The following is a 27500-nucleotide window of genomic DNA, read 5'->3' on the forward strand; positions in this document are numbered from 1 at the left end:
ATTGTACATGCTCATATTTTTCATTTTCATACTTTTCAGTTGGCCAACATTTCTAAAAATCCCTTTTTTGTATTAGCCTTAAGTAATATTCTAATTTTGTGACACACGGAATTTTGGATTTTCATTTGTTGCCACTTCAAATCATCAAAATTAAATGAAATAAACATTTGAATGCATCAGTCTGTGTGCAATGAATAAATATAATGTACAAGTTACACCTTTTGAATGCAATTACTGAAATAAATCAAGTTTTTCAAAATATTCCAATTTACTGGCTTTTACCTGTATATGTCTATATATATATATATATATATATATATATATATATATATATATATATATATATATATATATATATATATATATATATATATATGTATATATATATATATATATATATATATATATATATATATATACACACACATACATACATATACATACATACATACATACATACATATATACATATATAGACATATATATATATGGCTATATATATATATATATATATATATATATATATATATAAACACATATGTATATATATATATATATATATATATATATATGTATATATTTATGTATATATATACATACATACATGCAGTATATAGATTTACAGTATATAAACACACAAACATATATACATAAATATATACACACGTACATATATATAGACACACACACACACACACACACACACACACACACACACAGATGTATATATAATGCTATAATTATATAGCATTTGATAATAGATATATCATTATAATGAATATAATTATCAAAAAATCAACACTAACAACATGAATTAGCATTGTCAACAATCATAACACCACCAATAAGACAGTATATAATTGTATATAATAATCATTATAATAATAAATATCAATAACATAATACAAAACAAATTACTATCACTAATAATACCAACAATAATAATCAGAACATAATTCAGGACATAGAATTTTACATTAATATATTATGATATAATAAAAAATAATATTCTATTATCATAATAATATTAAATGTTGAATACAATATTGTTACAAATATTTTCATCTTTTACATTTAATAAAAAAGTGAATGTATTATTGTCTCCGTTTATTACATTTAGGCCTTTGCAAGAGTGTTTCAAGGTCTAAAAAAGGACGTATTTAATCCTGCCTTCAAACTTTTATGTTTATGAGAAACTTCTTCATGAAGAAGATGGCACAAACGACAACAATGATGTCAGCAGCCAGTAGGGGGCGCTGTTGACTCAAATAAAACCAAGCTTTGTTGCCACTCACCGTCTCCGTTCTCGCCGTATCCGAGCGATGGCGGCATGGTGACGATGCGCTTCTCGCCCACGCACATTCCCAGCAGGCCCTGGTCCATGCCGGCGATCAGCCAGCCGATGCCCACGTAGGTGTCGTACGTCCGCATGCGGGTGTGGCTGTAACACGGAGCGCACCGCAGCGTGAGGTAACGCGCGTGCGTGCGGCATGCATGCGAGCGACACCTACCTGGAGTCAAAGAGCGTCCCGTCCAGCAGCGTGCCGTTGTAGTGGTAGCGCACGTAGTCCGACACCTCCACCTTCCTGTCGCAGACGGCGGGGGTGTGGTAGGTGTTGATCTTCACGCCGTCCTCGGGGTTCCACACGTCCAGCAGGAGGACGTCAAAATGGAGGATGGCGTCCGCCGGGATGAGGTCACCTGCAAGGCAAAGGGACACGTGCGGTAGAGTTGTAACGAGGGGCGGCTACCGAATCCGGAACTTTTTTAGGCACTGATTCACGTAAAATCCAACAGTGCCACGTTACTGTACCTGGGTTTGCGTGTGACGTCACTTAACGATCACTCCAGCAGCACTGAGAGCGGACTCAGCCAAACTACCTCGAGGTAATGTTATAATTTTCAAAGCTAACAAGTCCAAAAAGCACTTCAACGTAAGAAAAGTAAGGCTCCTCTTTTCCAAAAATGCGCAAGCATAGGCTTTGCCATTGACTGATTAGCATCAGCAATTTTACATGGCAATTTCAACACCTCCAAATGTGTTAATAAAAACTACATTTGTGAACCCGTTCTCAAACAATGGCAATAAGAACTATTCTGATTCTGATTCTGATTTAAGATGCACTAACAGCTGGTGCTTAATAAGTGCAATACTTACAGTATTAACACTTTTTAGGGCACAACAAAAAGCATAAACACACCATAAACTACACACTACTGCCATCTAACGTGTTGGGACTTGCAAATGTAATTGCAACTTATTGTCATACTTGCAAATAAGACTGGGAAATGTGACCATACAACAAAAATATGACAAGTTATCTTAATCAGCTTATTTTTAATGTTGCAAAAATTGTTTTGATTGATAGAAAAACAGTCCATATATATTAACACACACAAAATGATGTAGTAAATATTTACCATGATTAACTTTTCATATCACCAAAATGATCGCTAGGGCCGCTAATTGTTAGCTCCCAGCTAGGTCCACTAATCGCTAGCTGGCAACTATGGCCGATAATCGCTCGCTGGTAGCTAAGTCCACTAATCGCTAGCTAGAAACGAATGCGCTAATCACTAACTGGCAGCTAAGGCCACTAATCACTAGCTGGCAACTAGGTTTGATAATTGTTAACTGGCAACAAGTGTGCTGAACGTTAGCTGGGAATTACTGCACTAATCGCTAACTGGCAGCTGGGGAACATTAATCACTAGCTAGCAACTAGGTCCGCTAATCACTAGCCGGCAGCTAGGCCCACTAACTGCTAGCTGTTTAGTAGTGCGCTAATTGCTAACTAGCAGTTAGAGACGCTAATTACTAGCTGGCAGTTAATCGCTATCTGCCAACTAGGGCCGCTAATTACTAGTTGGAAAGTAGTGTGCTAAACGCTAGCCGGGAACTAGCGCACTAATCGCTAACTTGCAGCTGGGGTTATTAATCACTAGCTAGCAACTAGGGCCGCTAACCACTAGTCGGCAGCTAGGATTACTAATCGCTAGCTGTTTAGTACTGTGCTAATTGCTAACTGGCAGTTACAGCCGCTAATTACTAGCTGGCAGTTAATCGCTATCTGGCAACTAGGGCCGCTAATTACTAGTTGGGAAGTAGTGCGCTAAACGCTAGCTGGGAACTAGCGCACTAATCGCTAACTGGCAGCTGGGGTTATTAATCACTAGCTAGCAACTAGGGCCGCTAATCCCTAGTCGGCAGCTAGGATTACTAATCGCTAGCTGTTTAGTACTGTGCTAATTGCTAACTGGCAGTTACAGCGGCTAATTACTAGCTGGCAGTTAATCGCTATCTGCCAACTAGAGCCGCTAATTACTAGTTGGAAAGTAGTGCACTAAACGCTAGCTGGGAACTAGCGCACTAATCGCTAACTGGCAGCTGGGGTTATTAATCACTAGCTAGCAACTAGGGCCGCTAATCACTAGCCGGCAGCTAGGACCACTAATCGCTAGCTATTTAGTACTGTGCTAATTGCTAACTGGCAGTTACAGCCGCTAATTACTAGCTGGCAGTTAATCGCTATCTGGCAACTAGGGCCGCTAATTACTAGTTGGGAAGTAGTGCGCTAAACGCTAGCTGGGAACTAGCGCACTAATCGCTAACTGGCAGATGGGGCCATTAATCACTAACTAGCAACTAGGGCCGCTAATCACTAGCCGGCAGCTAGGACCACTAATCGCTAGCTATTTAATACTGCGCTAATTGCTAACTGGCAGTTAAAGTCGCTAATTATTAGCTGGCAGCTAAGTCCACCAATCGCTAACTAGCAGCTGTGGCCGCTGATCGTTAGCGGGCGACTAACTCGCTAATCGCCAGCTGGCATCGGACACTGTAATCGTTAAATGGCAGTTTGGGCCACTAATTGCTCGCTGGCAACTAGTGCGCTTGTCGTTTCCTGGCATCTAACATGCTAATTGCTAGCCAGTACCTAGCGCCACTAACCGCTAGCTGTTTAGTAGTACGCTAATTGCTAACTACCAGTTAGAGCCACTAATTACTAGCTGGCAGTTAATCGCTATCTGCCAACTAGGGCCGCTAATTACTAGGTGGAAAGTAGTGTGCTAAACGCTAGCTGGGAACTAGCGCACTAATCGCTAACTTGCAGCTGGGGTTATTAATCACTAGCTAGCAACTAGGGCCGCTAATCACTAGTCGGCAGCTAGGATTACTAATCGCTAGCTCTTTAGTACTGTGCTAATTGCTAACTGGCAGTTACAGCCGCTAATTACTAGCTGGCAGTTAATCGCTATCAGGCAACTAGGGCCGCTAATTACTAGTTGGGAAGTAGTGCGCTAAACGCTAGCTGGGAACTAGCGCACTAATCGCTAACTGGCAGCTGGGGCCATTAATCACTACATAGCAACTAGGGCCGCTAATCACTAGCCGGCAACTAGGACCACTAACTGCTAGCTGTTTAGTAGTGCACTAACGAGCTGGTATCTAGCGCCACTAATCCCTAACTGGCAGCTGGGGCCATAAATCGTTAGTTGGCAACTAAGTCCGCTGATCGTTAGCGGGCAACTAACTTGCTAATCGCTAGCTGGCATCGAGCACTGCAATCGCTAATTGGCAGCTCGGACCATTAATTTGCTAACTGGCAACAAGTGCGCTTGTTGTTAGCTGGCATCTAACATGCTAATTGCTAGCCGGTACCTAGCGCCACTAATCGCTATCTGTTAATTAATGCAGCTAATCACTAGATGTCATCTGGATCGTGGTTATTATCACCATGTTGTTGAATGGGCTACTTTAAAATATTATTTTGATAAATAAATACACAATATACTTTCCTGGAAGAATACACATTAAATATTAACGCAGATTTTTCTATTTGAGTGTTGAAATATGTTTATCTTCTTCGCTTTTATTTTGTAAAAGTTCAATAAAGTGTTTTTAATAATAAAAGCAAAATAAGAGTCTGTGAATGGTCCATTTCTGTTTATGTGAAATATAATTTTATTTTTTTATTTTTTTTTTTAAATCAATTAATTGCACTTTAACATTGAAAAAGAACAAGGATTTGTTTTTCCAATTGTATTTCAAAATAAAACCCAAAATAAACTTGTTTATGTTTTTCAATTCCCATTTATAAAGGGAAAACGTAATGACTAAAACATATTTGACAGTTATGATTTTATTGTATTTTTTGGGGGTTCTGGCGACAAATTGGAAAAAATTAATTGTTATTAAATTTTATTTTGAAAAATTACTGAACAAATGATACACGGATTGAGACGGGCCATTAATTGGAAGTAGGGTTTTTGAAAACACTACTGCTATCATATGGAGATCATTTAGAAAAGAAAACACATCGGGAGGTTACCTACAGCCACGGCTGTGGTGACTGCTGATTATTTGCTTGTGTGGCTGTGGTTCCTCCACACATCACAATAGCACATGAAGTCCAAGGACCGTGTGTGGTTCTAAAATACGCACCGTATCCTTTCTTCCCGTAGGCGAGGTGCGGCGGGATCTTCACCAGCCTCCTCTCGTTGACGCACATTCCCACCAGCGCCTTGTCCATGCCTTGGATCAGCTGCTGCTTGCCCACAAACACGTTGTAGGTGCTGCCTCGGTCGTAGCTGGAAACACAATTAGGGCCTTCATGACTTCTGTTGTCCCTTCTACAATGTCCAGTACTTTTGTGTGTTGACTTAAATGTTTTCTTTATTATAAAATCTATTTTTTACTTCAATATTTAACAGTGAGTGGACTACAACTGTACTATCTTGTTTTCTTACACTTGCAAGTCTGCATTCATTTCAGTTTGTCGGAAAGTAGTCTTTGCCTTTAAGTTGAATGTGCCAGTCCTGTCCTTTGTTGAGTCCTACAAAGTGTGTACACTGTAAGTTCTTTACTTATTACACACCAGCTGTTGGATCTTAGTTGTAGTTTTCATGACCAAATTTGGAATAATAATAACTAGCGCGCTAATTGCTAGCTGCTAAGGCGGCTAATTTTTAGCTGGCAGCTAATCGCTATCTGGCGACTAAGGCCCCTAATTGCTAGTTGGAAATGAGTGCGCTAAACGCTAGCTGGGAACTAGCGCACTGGTCACAAAATAACAGCTGGGGCTATTAATCGCAAGCTAGCAACTAAGGCCCCTAATCACTAGCTTGCGGCTAAAGCCGCTAATCGCTAGCTGGTAAATAGTGTGCTAATCGCTAGGGGACAGTTCTTGCTAGCTGGCAAATAGGGCAGCTACTCATTAGCTGGCAGCTGGGTCCACTAATGGTTAGCTGAAAACTAATGCGCTAAGCACTAACTGGCAGCTAAGGCCGCTAATCGTTAACCTGAAACGAGTGTTTTGAACGTTAGCTGGGAACTACTGCACTAATCGTTAAAGTGCAGCTTGGGCCAATAATCACTAGCTAACAACTGGGGACACTAATTGCTAGCTAGTAAATAAAGCGCTAATTGCTACCTGGCAGCTGGGGCCAGTTCTTGCTAGCTGGCAACTAGGGCTGCAACTCAACAGCTAGCATATAGGTCCACTAATGGCTAGTTGTGCTAATCGCTAGGGGACAGTTCTTGCTAGCTGGCAACTAGGGCCGCTACTCATTAGCTGGCAGCTGGGTCCACTAATGGTTAGCTGAAAACTAATGCGCTAAGCACTAACTGGCAGCTAAGGCCGCTAATCGTTAACCGGAAACGAGTGTTTTGAATGTTAGCTGGGAACTACTGCACTAATCGTTAAAGTGCAGCTTGGGCCAATAATCACTAGCTAACACCTCCATCCATCCATCCATCCATTTTCTACCGCTTATTCCCTTTGGGGTCGCGGGGGGCGCTGGAGCCTATCTCAGCTACAATCGGGCGGAAGGCGGGGTACACCCTGGACAAGTCGCCACCTCATCGCAGGGCCTACTGCGATGAGGTGTAGGCCCTCATCGCAGTAGCAGTAGCGTCCCCAGGCTAACACCTGGGGACGCTAATTGCTAGCTAGTAAATAAAGCGCTAATTGCTAACTGGCAGCTGGGGCCAGTTCTTGCTAGCTGGCAACTAGGGCTGCAACTCAATAGCTAGCATATAGGTCCACTAATGGCTAATTGGAAACTATTGCACTAATCACTAACTGGCAGCTAAGGCCGCTAATCGCTAGGTGGCAACTAGGGCTGCTAATTGCTAGTTGTAAATTAGTGCGCTAAACGCTAGCTGGGAACTAGCGCACTAGTCACAAAAAAGCAGCCAGGGCCATTAATCGCGAGCTAGCAACTAGGGCCGCTAATCGCTAGCTTGCGACCAAACCCACTAATCACTAGCTGGTAAATAGTGTGCTAATCGCTAGGAGACAGTTCTTGCTAGCTCGCAACTAGGGCCGCTACTCATTAACTGGCAGCTGGGTCCACTAATATTTAGTGAAAACTAATGCGCTAAGCACTAACTAGCAGCTAAGGCCGCTAATCACTAGCTGGCAACTACGACCGCTAATTGTTAACTGGAAACGAGTGCTCTGAACGTTAGCTGGGAATTACTGCACTAATCGTTAACGTGCAGCTCGGGCCATTAATCATTAACTAACAACTGGAGACGCTAATCGCTAGCTAGTAAATAAAGCGCTAATTGCTAACTGGCAGCTGGGGCCAGTCCTTGCTAGCTGGCAACTAGAGTCGCTAGTCATTAGCTGGCAGCTGGGTCCACTAATGGTTAGCTGGAAACTAATGCGCTAAGCACTAAGTAGCAGCTAAGGCCGCTAATTGTACACTAGAAACGAGTGCGCTAAACGCTAGCTGTGAACCAGCAAACTAGTTGCAAAAGAGCAGCTAGGGCCACTAATCCCGAGCTAGCAACTAAGGCCGCTAATAGCTAGCTTGCGGCTAAAGCTGCTAATCGCTAGCTGGTAAATAGTGTGCTAATCGCTAGGGGCTAATTCTTGCTAGCTGGCAACTAGGGCTGAAACTCAATAGCTGGCATATAGGTCCACTAATGGCTAGTTGGAAACTAATGCACTAATAACTAACTGGCAGCTAAGGCACTAGTGCACTAGTCACAAAAAAGCAGCCGTGGCCACTAATCGCAAGCTAGCAACTAGGGCCGCTAATCGCTAGCTGGTAAATAGTGTGCTAATCACTAGGGGCCAGTTCTTGCTAGATGGCAACTAGGGCCCTTAACTGCTAGTTAGAAACTAGCGCACTAAATAGCAGCTGGAGCCACTAATCGCGAGCTAGCAACTAGTGCCACTAATCGCTAGCTTGCGACTAAAGCCGCTAATCGCTAACTGGTAAATAGTGTGCTAATCACTAGGGGACAGTTCTTGCTAGCTGGCAACTGGACCGCTACTCATTAGCTGGCAGATAGGTCCACTAATGGCTAGCTGAAAACGAATACGCTAAGCAGTAACTAGCAGCTCAGGTCGCTAATTGCCAGTTGGAAACTAGTGCACTAAATGCTAGCTGTGAACTAGCGCACTAGTCGCAAAATAGCAGCTAGGGCCACCAATCCCAAGCTAGCAACTAAAGCCCCTAATCGCTAGCTTGCGTCTAAAACAGCTAATCGCTAGCTGTTAAATAGTGTGCTAATCGCTAGGGGCCAGTTCTTGCTAGCTGGCAACTAGGGCTGCAACTCAATAGCTGGCATATAGGTCCACTAATGCACTAATCACTAACTGGCAGCTAAGGCCGCTAATTGCTAGGTGGCAACTAGGGCTGCTAATTGCTTGTTGGAAACTAGTGCGCTAAATGCTATCTGGGAACTAGTGCACTAGTCACAAAAAAGCAGCCGTGGCCACTAATCGCAAGCTAGCAACTAGGGCCGCTAATCGCTAGCTGGTAAATAGTGTGCTAATCACTAGGGGCCAGTTCTTGCTAGCTGGCAACTAGGGCCGCTACTCATTAGCTGGCAGCTGGGTCCACTAATGGTTAGCTGGAAACGAATGTGCTAAGCACTAACTGGCAGCTAAGGCTGCTAATCGCTGGCTGGCAACTAGGACCGCTAATCGTTAAACAGAAACGAGTGCTCTGAACGTTAGCTGGGAACTACTGCACTAATCGTTAACGTGCAGCTTGGGCCATTAATCATTAACTAACAACTGGGGACGCTAATCCCTAGCTAGTAAATAAAGCGCTAATTGCTAACTGGCAGCTGGGGCCAGTCCTTGCCAGCTGGCAACTGGGGCTGCTACTCATTAGCTGGCAGCTGGGTCCACTAATGGTTAGCTGAAAACGAATGCGCTAAGCACTAACTAGCAGCTAAAGCTGCTAATCGCTGGCTGGCAACTAGGACCGCTAATCGCTAACCGGAAACGAGTGCTCTGAACGTTAGCTGGGAACTACTGCACTAATCGTTAACGTGCAGCTTGGGCCATTAATCACTAGCTAACAACTGGGGATGCAAATCGCTAGCTAGTAAATATTGTGCTAATCGCTAACTGGCAGCTGGGGCCACTAGCCGTTAGCTGTTAAGTAGTGCCCTAACCGCTAACTGGCAAGCTGTTAAGTAGTGCGCTAACCGCTAACTGGCAGTTAGAGCCGCTAATCACTAGCTGACAGCTAGGTCCACTAATCGCTAGCTGACATCCAGTGCGGCTAATCGCTAACTGGCAGCCCGGGCCGCTAATTGCCAGTTGGAAACTAGTGCACTAAATGCAAGCTGGGAACTAGCGCACTAGTCGCAAAATAGAAGCTGGGACCACTAATCCCGAGCTAGCAACTAAGGCCGCTAATCGCTAGCTGGTTAATAGTGTGCTAATCGCTAACTGGCAGCTAGGGCCACTAACCGCTAGCTGTTAAGTAGTGCGCTAACTGCTAACTGGCAGTTAGAGCCGCTAATCACTAGCTGGCATCCAGTGAGGCTAATCGCTAACTGGCAGTGGGGCCGCTAATTGCCAGTTGGAAACTAGTGCACTAAATGCGAGCTGGTAACTAGCGCGCTAGTCGCAAAATCGCAGCTGGGGCCACTAATCCCGAGCTAGGAACTAGGGCCGCTAATTGCTAGCTTGCAGCTAAAGTCGCTAATCGCTAGCTGGTAAATAGTCTGCTAATCGCTAACTGGCAGCTGGGGCCACTAACCGCTAGCCGTTAAGTAGTGCGCTAACCGGCAGTTAGAGCCTCTAATCACTAGCTGGCAGCTAGCTCCACTAATCGCTAGCTGGCATCCAGTGCGGCTAATCGCTAACTGGCAGCTGGGGCCGCTAATTGCCAGTTGGAAACTAGTGCACTAAATGCTAGCTGGGAACTAGCGCGCTAGTCGCAAAATAGCAGCTGGGGCCACTAATCCCGAGCTAGCAACAAAGCCCGCTAATCGCGAGCTGGTAAATAGTGTGCTAATTGCTAACTGGCAGCTGGGGCCACTAACCGCCAGCTGTTAAGTAGTGCGCTAACTGGCAGATAGAGCCGCTAATCGCTAGCTGGCATCCAGTGCGGCTAATTGCTAATTGGCAGCTGGGGTCGCTAATTGCTAGTTGGAAACTAGTGCACTAGCGCACTAGTCTCAAAACAGCAGCTGGGGCCACTAATCCCGAGCTAGCAACTAAGGCCGCTAATCGCTAGCTTGCAGCTAAAGCCTCTAATCGCTAGCTGGTAAATAGTGTGTAATCGCTAACTGTCAGCTGGGGCCACTAACCGCCAGCTGTTAAGTAGTGCACTTACCGCTAACAGGCAGTTAGAGTCGCTAATCACTAGCTGGCAGCTAGGTCCACTAATTGCTAGCTGGCATCCAGTGCGGCTAATCGCTAACTGGCAGCTGGGCCACTAATTTCCAGTTGGAAACTAGTGCACTAAATGCTAGCTGCGAACTAGCGTACTAGTGGCAAAATAGCAGCTGGAACCACTAATCCCGAGCTAGCAATTAAGGTCGCTAATCGCTAGCTTACAGCTAAAGCCGCTAATTGCTAGCTGGTAAATAGTGTGCTAATCGCTAACTGGCAGGTGGGGCCACTAACCGCTAGATGATAAGTAGTGTGCTAACCGCTAACTGGCAGTTAGAGCTGCTAATCACTAGCTGCCATCCAGTGCAGCTAATCGCTAACTGGCAGCCGGGGCCGCTAATTGCCAGTTGGAAACTAGTGCACTAAATGCTAGCTGGAAACTAGCGCGCTAGTCGCAAAATAGCAGCTGGGACCACTAAGCGCTAGCTGTTAAGTAGTGCGCTAGCCGCTCACTGGCAGTTAGAGACGCTAATCCCTAGCTGGCAGCTAGGTCCATTAATCGCTAGCTGGCATCCAGTGCGGCTAATCGCTAAGTGGCAGCTAGGGCCACTAATTGCTAACTGGCAGCTGGGGGCATTAATCGCTAGCTGAAACTAGGGCGCTCATCGTTAGCCGGCATCTAACGTGCTAATCGCTAGCTGGTATCTAGCGCCGCTAATCGCTAGCTGGCACTGACATGTGAAAACAACACTAGAGTGTGTTAAATCGATGTTGATGTGTATTTAAAGACAAAGTTAATTTGTGGAACAATATAAAAACGATGTTTAAAAAAAAAAAAAAAATCCCAACCCCCTGCAGTACCTCTGCGTGCCCCCTAGGGGTCCCCAGTTGAAGACCTTGGATTTAACTGCTAAAAATGCACCAGAAGTGGTTCCAAACATTGAATTGAAAGCATAAACCCACAAATAAGACTTTACAGTTTATGTACGTCGTTGGAGATGCGAGTGGAGTTTGTTGGAAAAAGGTTCCGGAGGTTCTCTCAGCTCACTCAGTTTGCATGCGTGGCTCTCGGGACTCCCAGGGAACCGAACCAGAACCTGGCTCCGTTCTAAAGTCACGCCGCAGAACCGCGGTCGGTCCTTAGTCTTACCTGGAGTCGAACTTCTTGCCGTCCGGGAACACTCCGTTGTAGTGGTAGCGGACATAGTCGCCCACCTGGACGGCGCGGACGCACTGCTCGGGTTCGAACGTCTTCTCCACCACGATGTCGTCTAACGGAACCAGGGGAGCGCTGCAAGCGGCCAAGGCCACCAGAATGGAGAGACACGCCGCTCTCTGTGCGCCGCACAGCATTCTTGGCTCGCTGGGGAAACTTTTAAGGAGGTGTAAAGAAAGTTTGTGTCGGGGAGGTGTGTGCGTGTCTCCCGGGTGAGTTCCTACGAGTCTACGCTGACTTGGACCGACAGTCCTGCCTTCCTGGTCCTGGAAGGAGCTTCTGTCAAGTGCAACACGTTATCGCCTCATCCGGTTACGTGCCAAATTTAAAAGCGCTCACTGTTACATTTAACGCATGTTATAACATCCACTAAAGCAGTATAATTATAACAAGATTGATAATAATCTCATTATGAGTGGCAAACACGAACACGGCTCAAATCAAGTGATGTTCGCGTGCTTTTATTGTATAACAAAAAGTCCAGTTTCCGGTGTCGGTCACATTCGCTTGACGTGAACTTGACAGGCCCAAAAGGCTACAACGGGGTAGTTTTTTTTCCGGGGTGACCACGTATTGCTCATGCGCAGTAAAGACTCGGCGAAGTGTCAACGTGGTAGGGGTCTCCAGGCATTACGTACTTCCGGGTTTAGCCTAGCTTGCGTGTTCATCCTAAACTAAGCGTGACTGAAATAAAACACACTTTGACGGGGAAATATCAGCAGAGTAGGAGCAAGTGAAGAACTTTGGGGTTTATTTAGGAGGTTTTGATGAGCGGGGATGTGCTGGAAGGAATGACGCTACGTGGCAGTGGGCGGGGCCGACATCTGCCTGGGGGTCTGATTAGCCCCCAAAGAACAAACTTGCCGCATTTTATTTTATTTTTTTAACTTCCTTTGACTGCAACTTGATTTCACTTCAATGACTTAAACAATGTCTTGCGGCGTTGTAGTGTTTGGCTGCGAAAGTTCTCGCACAACAACACTATAGTCAAAAGTAGTGATTTCAGTGTGGGAGGAGCTACACTCGCAGCCCCGCCTCCAGTACAGAGCGATACTGCACCATTTGGTATCGATTCGACACCATACAGGATCCGGAAATGCCGATACGCTTGTACACTGTAAAAAAAAAAATCTGTAAAAAAACGGTCATCTACTGGCAGCTACGGCTGTCAAACGAAAACCATAAAATTAAAGTAAAACATTGTAAACCAAATAATGATCAAAAACATATTTACAGAATTTGTTTGCGGAAAAATATCGTAATTTTACAGATTTTTACTAAACTATTAAGATCAACCACCTTTAATAAAGTGACGATGCAAACAGTTCTGCAGAAAAATACCTTAGATTGTTACTATGGACATAGACTTTTATATAACAAGCTTCATATTCAATGAAAGATAATTACTGTAATTTTACATGAATTTGAAAGTAATTTAAGAAAACAGAAAATGCTATGTATAATTAATTTGGTATTTTTCTGTAAAAAAAAATTAGAAATATACATAGTTTGTCATTACTGGCATACTACTTAAAATAACAGGTGGATTGTTTATTTACAGATAATGTCTTCAATTCTACAGTTTTATAAACTATTTAAAAAAAAATAGAAAAATTACAGTAGAAATTTAGAGTCAATTAACCATAAAAATAGGATTTATTTTTTTTACAGTGTACATATTTAATGTATTTTCAACATAATTAAAAAGATTTTGTGTTTTGGATTTGTTGATCATCAACCAAATATCAACATTTTTATCATAAAAAAGGCTTATTTGTGAACTATTTAGAGTAACAATATCAACAAAAGTATTCAAGTAGCCTCCTTTGTAATTGTTAGAGCAAAATAGTCAATAGTGCTGAGTAATGAAGAAAAAAAAAGATACAACAGTTGTACCTCAGTTTTTGTGAATAATTTGGACAATAAGTGTACGAAAACCAATACCGATAAGAAATGATGTCATTCAAAGTTGATTAACTTTTTTTTTTTTTACGGCCCACTTCACATTTTTAAAAATACTATTGGAAAAAGTACCCCAAAAAAAGTGGCATAAAGAGCAATCAGGTGAAATGTAAAGAAGGAAAAGTTGCAACATCGGACGGCGCAGTGGAAGAGTGGCCGTGCGCGACCCGAGGGTCCCTGGTTCAATCCCCACCTAGTACCAACCTCGTCATGTCCGTTGTGTCCTGAGCAAGACACTTCACCCTTGCTCCTGATGGGTGCTGGTTAGCGCCTTGCATGGCAGCTCCCTCCATCAGTGTGTGAATGTGTGTGTGAATGGGTAAATGTGGAAGTAGTGTCAAAGCGCTTTGAGTACCTTGAAGGTAGAAAAGCACTATACAAGTACAACCCATTTATCATTATTTAAAACTGGCATTGCTCAAAAAATAATCAATTAAAATCAATGTTGTTATGAATTATTGACCCAATCAAGGCTCTAATTACTTCACATCAAATATTCCGCTTTGAAATATTTTTTGTGGAAAATATTGCATATTTTGTGTCTTTGCCATTCAAATAAATTTGCCCAAAAGGGCAAAAAATATACGCATATATAAAGGTATAATTAACGGATTGATCTGAAATTAATCTAGAGATGTAAGCGTTGAAAGTAAAAATAATATATATTAAAATACTATTTGACTTATTTCTCAAATGGCAGCCGGGCAGTCAATGTTAATGCATCAGCGGCACAACACCGAAAATACACACAAGTACACGGAAAATACATGTTAATACACCAAAACTACACATAAATACACCGAAACTAGATGCAAGTACACCAAAGCTACACCAAAACTACACATAAAGATCCCGAAACCACACGTTAGTACACCGAAATTAAATGTAGATACTCCGAAACTACATGTTCGTAAACCGAAACTACACGCTAGTACACCAAAACTACACATTAGTACCCTGAAACTACATGTAAGTACACCAAAACTACACATAAATACACCGAAACTACATGTAACTACACCGAAACTACACGTAAGCACACCGTAGCTACACATTAGTACTCCGAAACTACATGTAAGTACACCAAAAGTACACGTGAATACACCAAAACTACACGCACGTACACATAGGTACACTGAAACCACATTTAAGTACACTGAAACTACAATGAAACTACGCAAGTACACCAAATCTACATGTAAGTACACCAAAACTACATTTAAATACACCGAAACTACACTGAAACTACATACTGTAAGTACACCAAAACTACACGTAAGTACACCAAAACTACATTTAAGTACACCAAAACTACACTTATATACACCACTACTACACAAAAGTACACCGGAACTACACTAAAACTACATGTACATACACAGTAACTACACGCACGTACACAAAAGTACACGTATGTACACCGAAACTACATTTAAGTACACCGAAACTCCACTTATATACACCACTACTACACATAACTACACCGAAACTACACCAAAACTACACGTACATACACTGTAGCTACACATAAGTTCACCGAAACTACACCAAAACTACACATAAATTCATCGACACTACACCTAAGTACACAGTAACTACACATAAATTAATCGAAACTACAACTTAGTACACAGTAACTACACATAGGTACACAAAACTACATGTAAGTACACTGAAACTACACCAAAACTACATAAGTACACCAAAACTACACGTATGTACACCAAAACTACATTTAAATACACCGAAACTACATTTAAATACACCGAAACTACACTTATATACACCACTCCTACACATAGGTACACCGGAACTACACCAAAACTACACGTACATACATTGTAACTACACTTAAGTTCACCGAAACTACACGCAACTATATTCACCGAAATTACACATAAGTACAACAAAACTACATCAAAACTACACATAAATTAATCGAAACTACACATAAGTACACCGAAACTACACATAAGTACACCGTAACTACATGTAAGTACACTGAAACTACACCAAAACTACATAAGTACACCAACACTACATAAGTACACCAAAATTACACGTAAATACACACCGAAACTACACGCACGTACACAAAAGTACACATAGGTACACCGAAACTACATTTAAGTACACCGGAACTACACTTATATACACTACTACTACACATAAATACACTGAAACTACACCAAAACTACACATAAATTCATCGACACTACACCTAAGTACACAGTAACTACACATAAATTAATCAAAACTACAACTTAGTACACAGTAACTACACATAGGTACACAAAACTACATGTAAGTACACTGAAACTACACCAAAACTACATAAGTACACCAAAACTACACGTATGTACACCAAAACTACATTTAAGTACACCGAAACTACATTTAAATACACCGAAACTACACTTATATACACCACTACTACACATAGGTACACCGGAACTACACCAAAACTACACGTACATACATTGTAACTACACTTAAGTTCACCGAAACTACACGCAACTATATTCACCGAAATTACACATAAGTACAACGAAACTACATCAAAACTACACATAAATTAATCGAAACTACACATAAGTACACCGAAACTACACATAAGTACACCGTAACTACATGTAAGTACACTGAAACTACACCAAAACTACATAAGTACACCAACACTACATAAGTACACCAAAATTACACGTAAATACACACCGAAACTACACGCACGTACACAAAAGTACACATAGGTACACCGAAACTACATTTAAGTACACCGGAACTACACTTATATACACTACTACTACTACACATAAATACACTGAAACTACACCAAAACTACACATAAATTCATCGACACTACACCTAAGTACACAGTAACTACACATAAATTAATCGAAACTACAACTTAGTACACAGTAACTACACATAGGTACACAAAACTACATGTAAGTACACTGAAACTACACCAAAACTACATAAGTACACCAAAACTACACGTATGTACACCAAAACTACATTTAAGTACACCGAAACTACATTTAAATACACCGAAACTACACTTATATACACCACTACTACACATAGGTACACCGGAACTACACCAAAACTACACGTACATACATTGTAACTACACTTAAGTTCACCGAAACTACACGCAACTATATTCACCGAAATTACACATAAGTACAACGAAACTACATCAAAACTACACATAAATTAATCGAAACTACACATAAGTACACCGAAACTACACATAAGTACACCGTAACTACATGTAAGTACACTGAAACTACACCAAAACTACATAAGTACACCAACACTACATAAGTACACCAAAATTACACGTAAATACACACCGAAACTACACGCACGTACACAAAAGTACACATAGGTACACCGAAACTACATTTAAGTACACCGGAACTACACTTATATACACTACTACTACACATAAATACACTGAAACTACACCAAAACTACACGTACACTGTAACTACACATAAGTTCACCAAGACTACACATAAGTTCATCGAAACTACACCTAAGTACACAGTAACTACACATTGGTACACAAAAATTGTAAATGTACACCGAAATTACACCAAAACTACATAAGTACACCAAAACTACACGTAATTACACACCAAAACTACACGCAGGTACACGAAACTACACATAAGTACACCAAAACTACACGTAAGTACACCGAAACTACACGTAAGTACACCAAAACTGGGCGGGGGTGGACAAAAAAAAGTGTCAGTTTTTTCAGTACCTATATTATAATTTACTTAGCAAATGAATAAATAAATATAAAAAACAAAAACAAATTGTAAAATGTGATAATATTGAATATAGTGGGTTTCGCTATGTAAAAGTGATTCGAGTCACGAGAGAAAAGCGCTATATAATTCACTAATTCACCCACTGGGACAGTAATGTAGGACAAGGGGGTGTTATTATTTTACTTTTATTATTTAAATGGGGGGGGGGGGGCAAAAAAAGTGTATTTTCAGTACCTGTATTATAATTTCCTTATCAAATGAATAAATACATATTATTTAAAAAAAAAGATATAGTGAGGTTCACTATGTAAACGTGCTTTGAGTCACTAGAGAAAAGCGCTATATAATTCATTAATTCACCCACTGGGACTGGAATGTAGGATGAGGGGGTGTTATTATTTTACTTTTATTATTTTTCTGTTTTTTTGGGGGGGGGGACGACAAAAAAAGTGTCTGTTTTTTCAGTACCTGTATTATAATTTCCTTATCAAATGAATAAATAAATATTATTAAAAAAAATTAAAAAAATAAAATAAAATTGTAAAATGTGATCATATCGAATATAGTGGGTTTCGCTATGTAAAAGTATTTTGAGTCACTAGAGAAAAGCGTTATACAATTCACTAATTCACCCACTGGGACTGGAATGTAGGACGAGGGGGTGTTATTATTTTACTTTTATTATTTTTCTGTATTTTTTTCTTTTTTGGGGACACACAAAAAAAAAGTGTCTGTTTTTTCAGTACCTGTATTATAATTTCCTTATCAAATGAATAAATAAATATTATTTAAAAAAATAAATAAATAAATAAAAATTGTAAAATGTGATAATATCGAATATAGTGGGTTTCACTATGTAAAAGTGCTTTGATTCACTAGAGAAAAGCGCTATATAATTCACTAATTCACCCACTGGGACTGGAATGTAGGACGGGGGGGTGCTATTTTACTTTTGTTATTTTTCCGTATTTTTTTGGGCGGGGGTGGACAAAAAAAAGTGTCAGTTTTTTCAGTACTTATATTATAATTTCCTTAGCAAATGAATAAATAAATATAAAAAACAAAAACAAATTGTAAAATGTGATAATATTGAATATAGTGGGTTTCGCTATGTAAAAGTGATTCGAGTCACGAGAGAAAAGCGCTATATAATTCACTAATTCACCCACTGTGACAGTAATGTAGGACAAGGGGGTGTTATTATTTTACTTTTATTATTTAAATGGGGGGGGTGGGGGGTGGGGTGGGGGGGGGGGCAAAAAAAGTGTCTTTTCAGTACCTGTATTATAATTTCCTTATCAAATGAATAAATACATATTATTTAAAAAAAAAAGATATAGTGAGGTTCACTATGTAAACGTGCTTTGAGTCACTAGAGAAAAGCGCTATATAATTCACTAATTCACCCACTGGGACTGGAATGTAGGATGAGGGGGTGTTATTATTTTACTTTTATTATTTTTCTGTTTTTTTGGGGGGGGGGACGACAAAAAAAGTGTCTGTTTTTTCAGTACCTGTATTATAATTTCCTTTTCAAATGAATAAATAAATATTATTTTAAAAAAATAAAATAAAAATAAAAATTGTAAAATGTGATCATATCGAATATAGTGGGTTTCGCTGTGTAAAAGTATTTTGAGTCACTAGAGAAAAGCGTTATACAATTCACTAATTCACCCACTGGGACTGGAATGTAGGACGAGGGGGTGTTATTATTTTACTTTTATTATTTTTCTGTATTTTTTTCTTTTTTGGGGACACACAAAAAAAAAGTGTCTGTTTTTTCAGTACCTGTATTATAATTTCCTTATCAAATGAATAAATAAATATTATTTAAAAAAATAAATAAATAAATAAAAATTGTAAAATGTGATAATATCGAATATAGTGGGTTTCACTATGTAAAAGTGCTTTGAGTCACTAGAGAAAAGCGCTATATAATTCACTAATTCACCCACTGGGACTGGAATGTAGGACGAGGGGGTGCTATTTTACTTTTGTTATTTTTCCGTATTTTTTTGGGCGGGGTGGACAAAAAAAAGTGTCAGTTTTTTCAGTACCTATATTATAATTTCCTTAGCAAATGAATAAATAAATATAAAAAACAAAAACAAATTGTAAAATGTGATAATATTGAATATAGTGGGTTTTGCTAAGTAAAAGTGATTCGAGTCACGAGAGAAAAGCGCTATATAATTCACTAATTCACCCACTGGGACAGTAATGTAGGACAAGGGGGTGTTATTATTTTACTTTTATTATTTAAATGGGAGGGGGGCAAAAAAAGTGTCTTTTCAGTACCTGTATTATAATTTCCTTATCAAATGAATAAATACATATTATTTTTAAAAAAAAAGACATAGTGAGGTTCACTATGTAAACATGCTTTGAGTCACTAGAGAAAAGCGCTATATAATTCACTAATTCACCCACTGGGACTGAAATGTAGGACGAGGGGGTGTTATTATTTTCCTTTTTTTTATTTTTCTGTATTTTGTTTTGGGTGGGGAGGGGGTGGACAAAAAAAAAGTGTCTGTTTTTTCAGTAGCTGTATTATAATTTCCTTATCAAATGAATAAATAAATATTATTAAAACATATATATATGTAAAATGTGATAATATCGAATATAGTGGGTTTCGCTATGTAAAAGTGTTTTGAGTCACTAGAGAAAAGCGCTATATAATTCACTAATTCACCCACTGGGACTGGAATGTAGGACGAGGGGGTGTTATTATTTTACTTTTATTATTTAAATGTTGGATTTTTTTTGGGGGGGGGGGACAAAAAAGTGTCTGTTTTTTCAGTACCTGTATTATAATTTCCTTATCAAATGAATAAATACATATTATTTAAAAAAAAAAAAAAAAAAAAAAAAAGTAAAATGTGATAATGTCGAATATAGTGGGTTTCGCTATGTAAAAGTGCTTTGAGTCACTAGAGAAAAGGGCTATATAATTCACTAATTCACCCGCTGGGCCTGAAATGTAGGACGAAGGGGTGTTATTATTGTACTTTTATTATTTTTCTGTATTTAAAAAAAAAAAAATTGGGTGGGGGAGAACAAAAAAAAGTGTAATTTTTTTCATTACCTGTATTATAATTTCCTTATCAAATGAATAAATAAATAATATATTTTTTTTTTTAATTGTAAAATGTTGTGATGATATCGAATATAGTGGTATCGACACTGTCGACATTTGTATCGAGCCAGGCCAAGTTTCTCGGGTGAGTCCTACAAGTGGAGGAAGTCCTCGTCCCCTCTTTAAAAAAAAAAAAGCCAACATGGCGCCCTGCAGTCCCCCACCTCGGCTCCTGTGGACCTTAGCCCCGCTCCTCCTCGGCCTGGCCTCGGTGGTGTGCCAGTACGAGAAGTACAGCTTCCGGAGCTTCCCCCGACACGAGCTGATGCCGCTGGAGTCGGCCTACAAGTTCGCGCTGGACCAGTACACGGAGGAGAAGTGGGGGGACTCGGTGGAGTACATGGAGGTGTCGCTGCGTCTCTACCGCCTGCTGCGGGACAGCGAGGCCTTCTGCAACCTCAACTGCAGCTCCGTGCGCAGCCGCGACGAGGACAAGTTGGCGGGCTTCCCGGAGCTCAGGGCCTTCGGCAACGTGCTGCACCGGGCCCACTGCTTGAAGCGCTGCAAGCACGGCCTGCCCGCCTTCAGACAGGCCATGCCCAGCAGGGACACCCTGGAGGAGTTCGAGAGGAGGGAGCCCTACAGGTACCTGCAATACGCCTACTTCAAGGTGAGCCTTTTTTTGACACTTAGAAAAAAATCCCGATTTTTTTTTGACAATTAGAAATAAATCCCGATTTTTTTGGCACTTAGAAAAAATCCTGACTTCTTGACACTTGGAAAAAATTCAAACATTTTGACATTTGGAAAAAATCCCGACTTTTTGACACTTGGAAAAAATCCAGACTTTTTGACACTTGGAAAAAATTCTGACTTTTTGACCAAAAAAACCCAGACTTTTTGACACTTAAAAAAAAAAAATCTGATTTTTTGACACTTACAAAAAATTCTGACTTTTTGACACTTGGAAAAAAATTCAAACATTTTGACATTTTGAAAAAATTCTGACTTTTTGACAAAATAAAATCCGGACTTTTTGACACTTAGAAAAAACTCAAACAATTTGACATTTGGAAAAAATCCCGACTTTTTGACACTTGGAAAAAATCCAGACTTTTTGACACTTAGAAAAAATTCTGACTTTTTGACAAAAAAAACCCGGACTTTTTGACACTTAGAAAAAAATCCAGATTTTTTGACACTTAAAAAAAAAATCAGATTTTTTTGACACTTAGAAAAAATTCTGACTTTTTGACAGTTGGAAAAAATTCTAACATTTTGACATTTTGAAAAATATCTGACCTTTTGACACTCAGAAAAAATTCGGACTTTTTGACAAAATAAAATCCTGACTTTGACACTTAGGAAAAAAATCCAGATTTTTTGACACTTGAAAAAATCCTGACTTCTTGATACTTAGAAACAATCCTGACTTCCTGATACTTAGAAAAAAATTCTGACTTTTTGAAACTTATAAAAAATTCAAACATTTTGACATTTGGAAAAAATACCGACATTTTGACATTTGGAAAAAATACCGACATTTTGACACTTAGAAAAAGTTCTGACATTTTGACACTTAGAGAAAATTCAAACCTTTTGACATTTTGAAAAAATTCTGACTTTTTGACACTGAGAAAAAATTCTGACTGACAAAATAAAATCCGGACTTTTTGACACTTAGAAAAAAAAATCCAGATTTTTTGACACTTAAAAAAAAAATCAGATTTTTTGACACTTAGAAAAAATTCTGACTTTTTGACACTTGGAAAAATTCAAACATTTTGACATTTTGAAAAAAATCTGACTTTTTGACACTCAAAAAAAATTCTGACTTTTTGACAAAATAAAATCTGGACTTTTTGACACTTAGAAAAAAATCCAGATTTTTTGACACTTAAAAAAAATCCTGACTTCTTGATACTTGGAAAAAATTCTGACTTTTTGAAACTGAGAAAAAATTCTAACATTTTGACATTTGGAAAAAATACCGCCATTTTGACACTTAGAAAAAGTTCTGACATTTTGACATTTAGAAAAAATTCAAACCTTTTGACATAATGAAAAAATTCTGACTTTTTGATAAAATAAAATCCTGACTTTTTGACACTTAGAAAAAAATCCAGATTTTCTCACACTTAGAAAAAATCCTGACTTCTTGATACTTAGAAAAAATCCTGACTTCTTGATACTTGGAAAAAATCCTGACTTCTTGATACTTGGAAAAAATTACTTTTTGACACTTAGAAAAAATTCTAACATATTGACATTTGGAAAAAATACCGACATTTTGACACTTAGAAAAAAATCCGGATTTCTTGACACTTAGAAAAAAATCCAGATTTTCTGACACTTAGAAAAAAATCCAGATTTTCTGAAATTTTGATAAAAATACAGATTTTTTGACATTTAGGAAAAAATCCTGACTTCTTGACACTTAGAAAAAATTCAGACTTTTTGACACTTGGAAAGAATTCTGACTTTTTGACAAAATGAAATCCGGACCTTTTGACACTTAGAAAAAAATCCAGATTTTCTGACACTTAGAAAAAAAATCCAGATTTTTTTACACTTAGAAAAAATCCTGACTTCTTGACACTTATAAAAAAAATCAGACTTTTTGACATTTAGAAAAAATTCTAACATTTTGACATTTGGAAAAAATCCAGACTTTTTGACACTTAATTTTTTTTTTGACTTTTTGACAAAAAAATGTTGCGCTTGTCAGTTGTTGTTGTGACGTCACATGCGTGCCACGGATACAAGCAGGGCCGCCCGTAGATATATTATAAGTAGACGGAGCATTGGCTGCTGTGACGTGAGAAATTGGGCCGCAATCTTGAAGTGGTGATGAGGAGCCGGCGAGCAGCCTAAACTGACAGTTGACAGGTAGAAAACAAAGATGGTGTTCAGCGTTTTCCTGCTCAAATGAGCGGACTGTTGAAAATAGGAATCAGGGGATTACTTTTCACAAGTAAGATTTAACATTAACGTACTATTGGTTGTATTTTGTGAAAATAATATTACCACAGAGTTGAGAAGGAGCAAAGATCTTCAATAGTACTGAAATCGTAGCCGCTAGCAAACAAGAGTATGACCATAATAGAATTTCTTGTCAATTAAATCAATTAAATTTAAAAATGTCATACTTGAATAACATAAAGTTTAAATAAATGATGAAGATAAAGATTGTAAAAGCCAGATTGGTGGTTTTAGCTGATATAAAGACTTTCAGGTGTTTATATATGTTTAAGTATTTGGCAGACGCTTTTATCCACCATACCGTATTTTTCGGATTATAAATCGCTCTGGAGTATAAATCGCACCGGCCGAAAATGCATAATGAAGAAGGAAAAAAAACTGTATAAATCGCACTGGAGTATAAGTCGCATTTTTGGGGGAAATTTATTTGATAAAACCCAACACCAAGAATAGACATTTGAAAGGCAATTTAAAATAAATAAAGAATAGTGAACAACAGGCTGAATAAGTGTACGTTATATGAGGCATAAATAACCAACTGAGAACGTGCCTGGTATGTTAACGTAACATATTATGGTAAGAGTCATTCAAATAACTATAACATATAGAACATGCTATACCTTTACCAAACAATCTGTCACTCCTAATCGCTAAATCCCATGAAATCTTCTTCCTCGGTGTCGCTTCTAAACAACTCTGCCAACTCCAAAGGTAGACAATGCGCCACTTCCTCTTCTATCGGTACGTCGCTTACGTCAGAGTCATCGTCAGTTGCAGTTCCAATTATTCTGATATACGCCTAGTCTCGTACGTGAATGAGATAAATAATATTATTTGATAATGTACGGTAATGTGTTAATAATTTCACACACAAGTCGCTCCAGAGTATAAATCGCAAACTATGAAAAAAACTGCGATTTATAATCCGAAAAAATACGGTACATAAAAAATACATATAAAACAATCACTGTAAACATGATCATTTAAGGGAATAATGTAACACAACATATCAATACAAAGTGTCAAGACAGAATAAACTCAGCAACAGAGATACAGTCTATAAGATATATAGATATCTAATGTATTCATACATTGTTTATGTAGCATGTATATATAACCTAATCATATTGTTTCTTCAATTTAAAAATAGCTGACCGTTTTTTTCCCCCCTCTCTGGGATTATATTCCCAGTTTTGATCTCGGACGTCTGGTCATTTATAGCATATAAGAATATTCTATTACTGTTAAGCAAACTATGAATAATAAAACACGTGTCCTTTATCATAGCTACACGTATGACAAAAAAACGCGTGAAAATCAGTGGTATTCAGTGAGGTAAAATGAATTAAATGCGCTGACAGTTCATTGCTCCTGCCAAATGAATTGCACTGAGTGAAGCGGATCACCACTCCAAGATGGCGGCCCCGCGTCTCGTCAGCGCCAGTCGGCAGTAGCGCTCCATGCTGCGTCTACTTAGAAGATGTCTACGTGCCTGAGCACTGACTCCATGCGCTCTTGAATACGCACCGCTGATTGGCTGTTTGATGCGCTCTTGAATACGCACTGCTGATTGGTTACATGCAGAGCGGTAACAGCCAATGAGACGGTTCTGTGGGTGGGACAATGCTGGGTGCTGCAGAGACGTACTGGCTAGGGCTGCAACAACTAATCGATTAAAATTGATGTGTGAGGGAGCAGGCTTGGGGTGGGGGTGGAGTTTGGTGGTAGCAGGGGTGTATAATGTAGCCCGGAAGAGTCAGGGCTGCATGGGATTCTGGGTGTTTGTTCTGTTGTGTTTATGTTGTGTTAAGGTGCAGATGTTCTCCCGAAATGTGTTTGTCATTCTTGTTTGGTTTTGGTTCAAAGTGTGGCGCATTATTAGTAAGAGTGTTAAAGTTGTTTTATATGATCACCGTCAGTGTAACCTGTGTGGCTGTTGACCAAGTATGCCTTGCTGTCTCTTACGTGTGCAAGCAGAAGATGTATATTGTATAACAAGTGTTGGACTGGCACGCTGGCAATACAGATTGTAGAGGGCGTCAAATGTTGTACCATCACGGCACGCCCTTAATATAGCTTTAAGGGTGAAAATTGGTGAATATTAATCCCGGTACTTTTCTGCGAGAGGCACTGAAATCCGGAAGTCTCACGGGACAATTGGGGGGTTCAGTAAGTAAGCTGCTGAGCCGCATCAGAGTGATCAAAGAGCCGCATGCGGCTCCGGAGCCGCAGGTTGCCGACCCCTGGTTTAGGCGGTGGCTCTTTGTTGTTAAGGCGGCCGCCTTAACAACAAAGCGCTGCGGGAAACCCTGGTATTACATGTATGCATGTCTTATACATGTATTACATGTATGCTAGCATGTCTACAAAGCATTTTCCACACAGCCCACAGGGGGCGCCACACATGTCACATTTCCACTCCCGAGTGCTCATGTTGTGCGTGGTGGTCAGTCGGACAGGTTAGCCAAGGCGGTGTCGGCCGCTCACACCTTCCTGCTCAAGCACCCCAATGACGAGATGATGCAGAGGAACATGGCCTACTACAAGAGCCTGCCGGGGGCCGAGGAGCACCTCAAAGACCTGGAGACCAAATCCTACGAGGTACTCCGTCTCAGCGCAAGGCTTCAAAGGTGACAATAACCAGCGAGGTGTGTGTTACCCCTAGACCCTCTTCATACGCGCGGTGCGGGCGTACAACGGCGACAACTTCCGCACGTCGGTGTCCGACATGGAGCTGGCGCTGCGCGACTTCTTCAAGGTCTACGACGAGTGTCTGGCGGCCTCAGAGGGACCGAGGAACGTGAAGGACTTTAAGGATTTCTACGGGTCCATCGCGGGTCAGTGCAGTCCTCACACCAGATGATGATGATGCTGTTGTCTGTCCCAATACTTTTGTCCAAGGGTGCGCGCACTTTTCCCACTGACGGCCACACACTGAAAAATCTAAACATGCGGGGGGCCTTTTTGGTATTTCTCATTTTCAAAACCAATACAATACATTTTTTTCAACCTGGACCACTCACCTCAAGTTCTGTCCCAGGGACCCGAAATGGTTTCAGTCCTAAAAATGTTAAAAAATAAGTCATATATATATTTTTTATTATTACTAATCAGTGCTTTTTTTATGTAGTAAAAAGTAGAATATTTGATGTGAAGTACCGTATTTTTGGGAGTATAAGTCGCACCGGAGTATAAGTCGCACCTGCCGAAAATGCATAATAAAGAAGGAAAAAAACATATATAAATCGCCCGGCCAAACTATGAAAAAAACTGCGACTTATAGTCCAAAAAATACGGTAATTGGAGCCTTGAATATGTCAATTAATTTTGATTCATTATTATATTTGAGCAAAACCGTTTTTAAAAAGAAATGCCACTAAAAGTCTTGAGGACCCAAAAGGGTCTCACTTATAAAAGTGTTAAAAATAAAAAAGTATTTTCTTACTTTCAACTCTTAAATCTGTAGATCAACTTCAGATCTATTCGTCGTTTAATAGTTTGTATTATTTACTTAAAAATGTTTGTTTTATACACTTTTTGTCAAAGAAAATGTTGTTTTTAAAAGTGTCATAAATAAGTCAATCTTTTTGTTTTGTAAACTTTTAACACTTAAGTCTTTCGATCAACTTCATATCTATTTGTTAATTTTAAGTTTTTATTTTTTTAACTTTGTTTTATACCCTTTTTGTCAAAGAAAATGTTTGTTTTTTATGGCAAAAACGCAAAATATGCGATATTTTCCCCCAAAATATTTCCAAATTGAATATATAATGTGAAGTAATTGGAGCCTTAAGTAGATCATTATTTTATAACATTGATTTTGATTCATTATTATTTTTGGAGCATTTAGTTTAAAAAAAAGTCCCACTAAAAGT

General features: G+C 39.6%; 2 protein-coding genes across 2 annotated transcripts in view; one reads left to right on the top strand and one right to left on the bottom strand.

Annotated features, from left to right (window-relative positions):
• fkbp9 (FKBP prolyl isomerase 9) overlaps positions 1 to 12068 on the bottom strand; it is a 35513-nt gene extending 23445 nt beyond the window's left edge. The window contains exons 1-4 of the mRNA XM_061931495.1: positions 11746 to 12068; positions 5447 to 5592; positions 1512 to 1701; positions 1296 to 1441 (exon numbers count right to left, since the gene is read on the bottom strand). Of these exons, the coding sequence (XP_061787479.1) occupies positions 1296 to 1441; positions 1512 to 1701; positions 5447 to 5592; positions 11746 to 11948 (685 nt within the window). The 5' untranslated portion in view covers positions 11949 to 12068. The remainder of the gene's footprint in view (positions 1 to 1295; positions 1442 to 1511; positions 1702 to 5446; positions 5593 to 11745) is intronic.
• Positions 12069 to 20833: 8765 nt separating this feature from the next.
• The window catches only part of crtap (cartilage associated protein), a 16421-nt gene continuing 9754 nt past the window's right edge, over positions 20834 to 27500 (top strand). Inside the window, exons 1-3 of the mRNA XM_061930948.1 lie at positions 20834 to 21313; positions 26077 to 26226; positions 26291 to 26462. Coding sequence (XP_061786932.1) covers positions 20846 to 21313; positions 26077 to 26226; positions 26291 to 26462 — 790 coding nt within the window. The 5' untranslated portion in view covers positions 20834 to 20845. The remainder of the gene's footprint in view (positions 21314 to 26076; positions 26227 to 26290; positions 26463 to 27500) is intronic.

Source organism: Nerophis lumbriciformis, linkage group LG37 (assembly GCF_033978685.3).
Source record: "Nerophis lumbriciformis linkage group LG37, RoL_Nlum_v2.1, whole genome shotgun sequence".
In the NCBI taxonomy this organism is placed as follows: Eukaryota; Metazoa; Chordata; class Actinopteri; order Syngnathiformes; family Syngnathidae; genus Nerophis; species Nerophis lumbriciformis.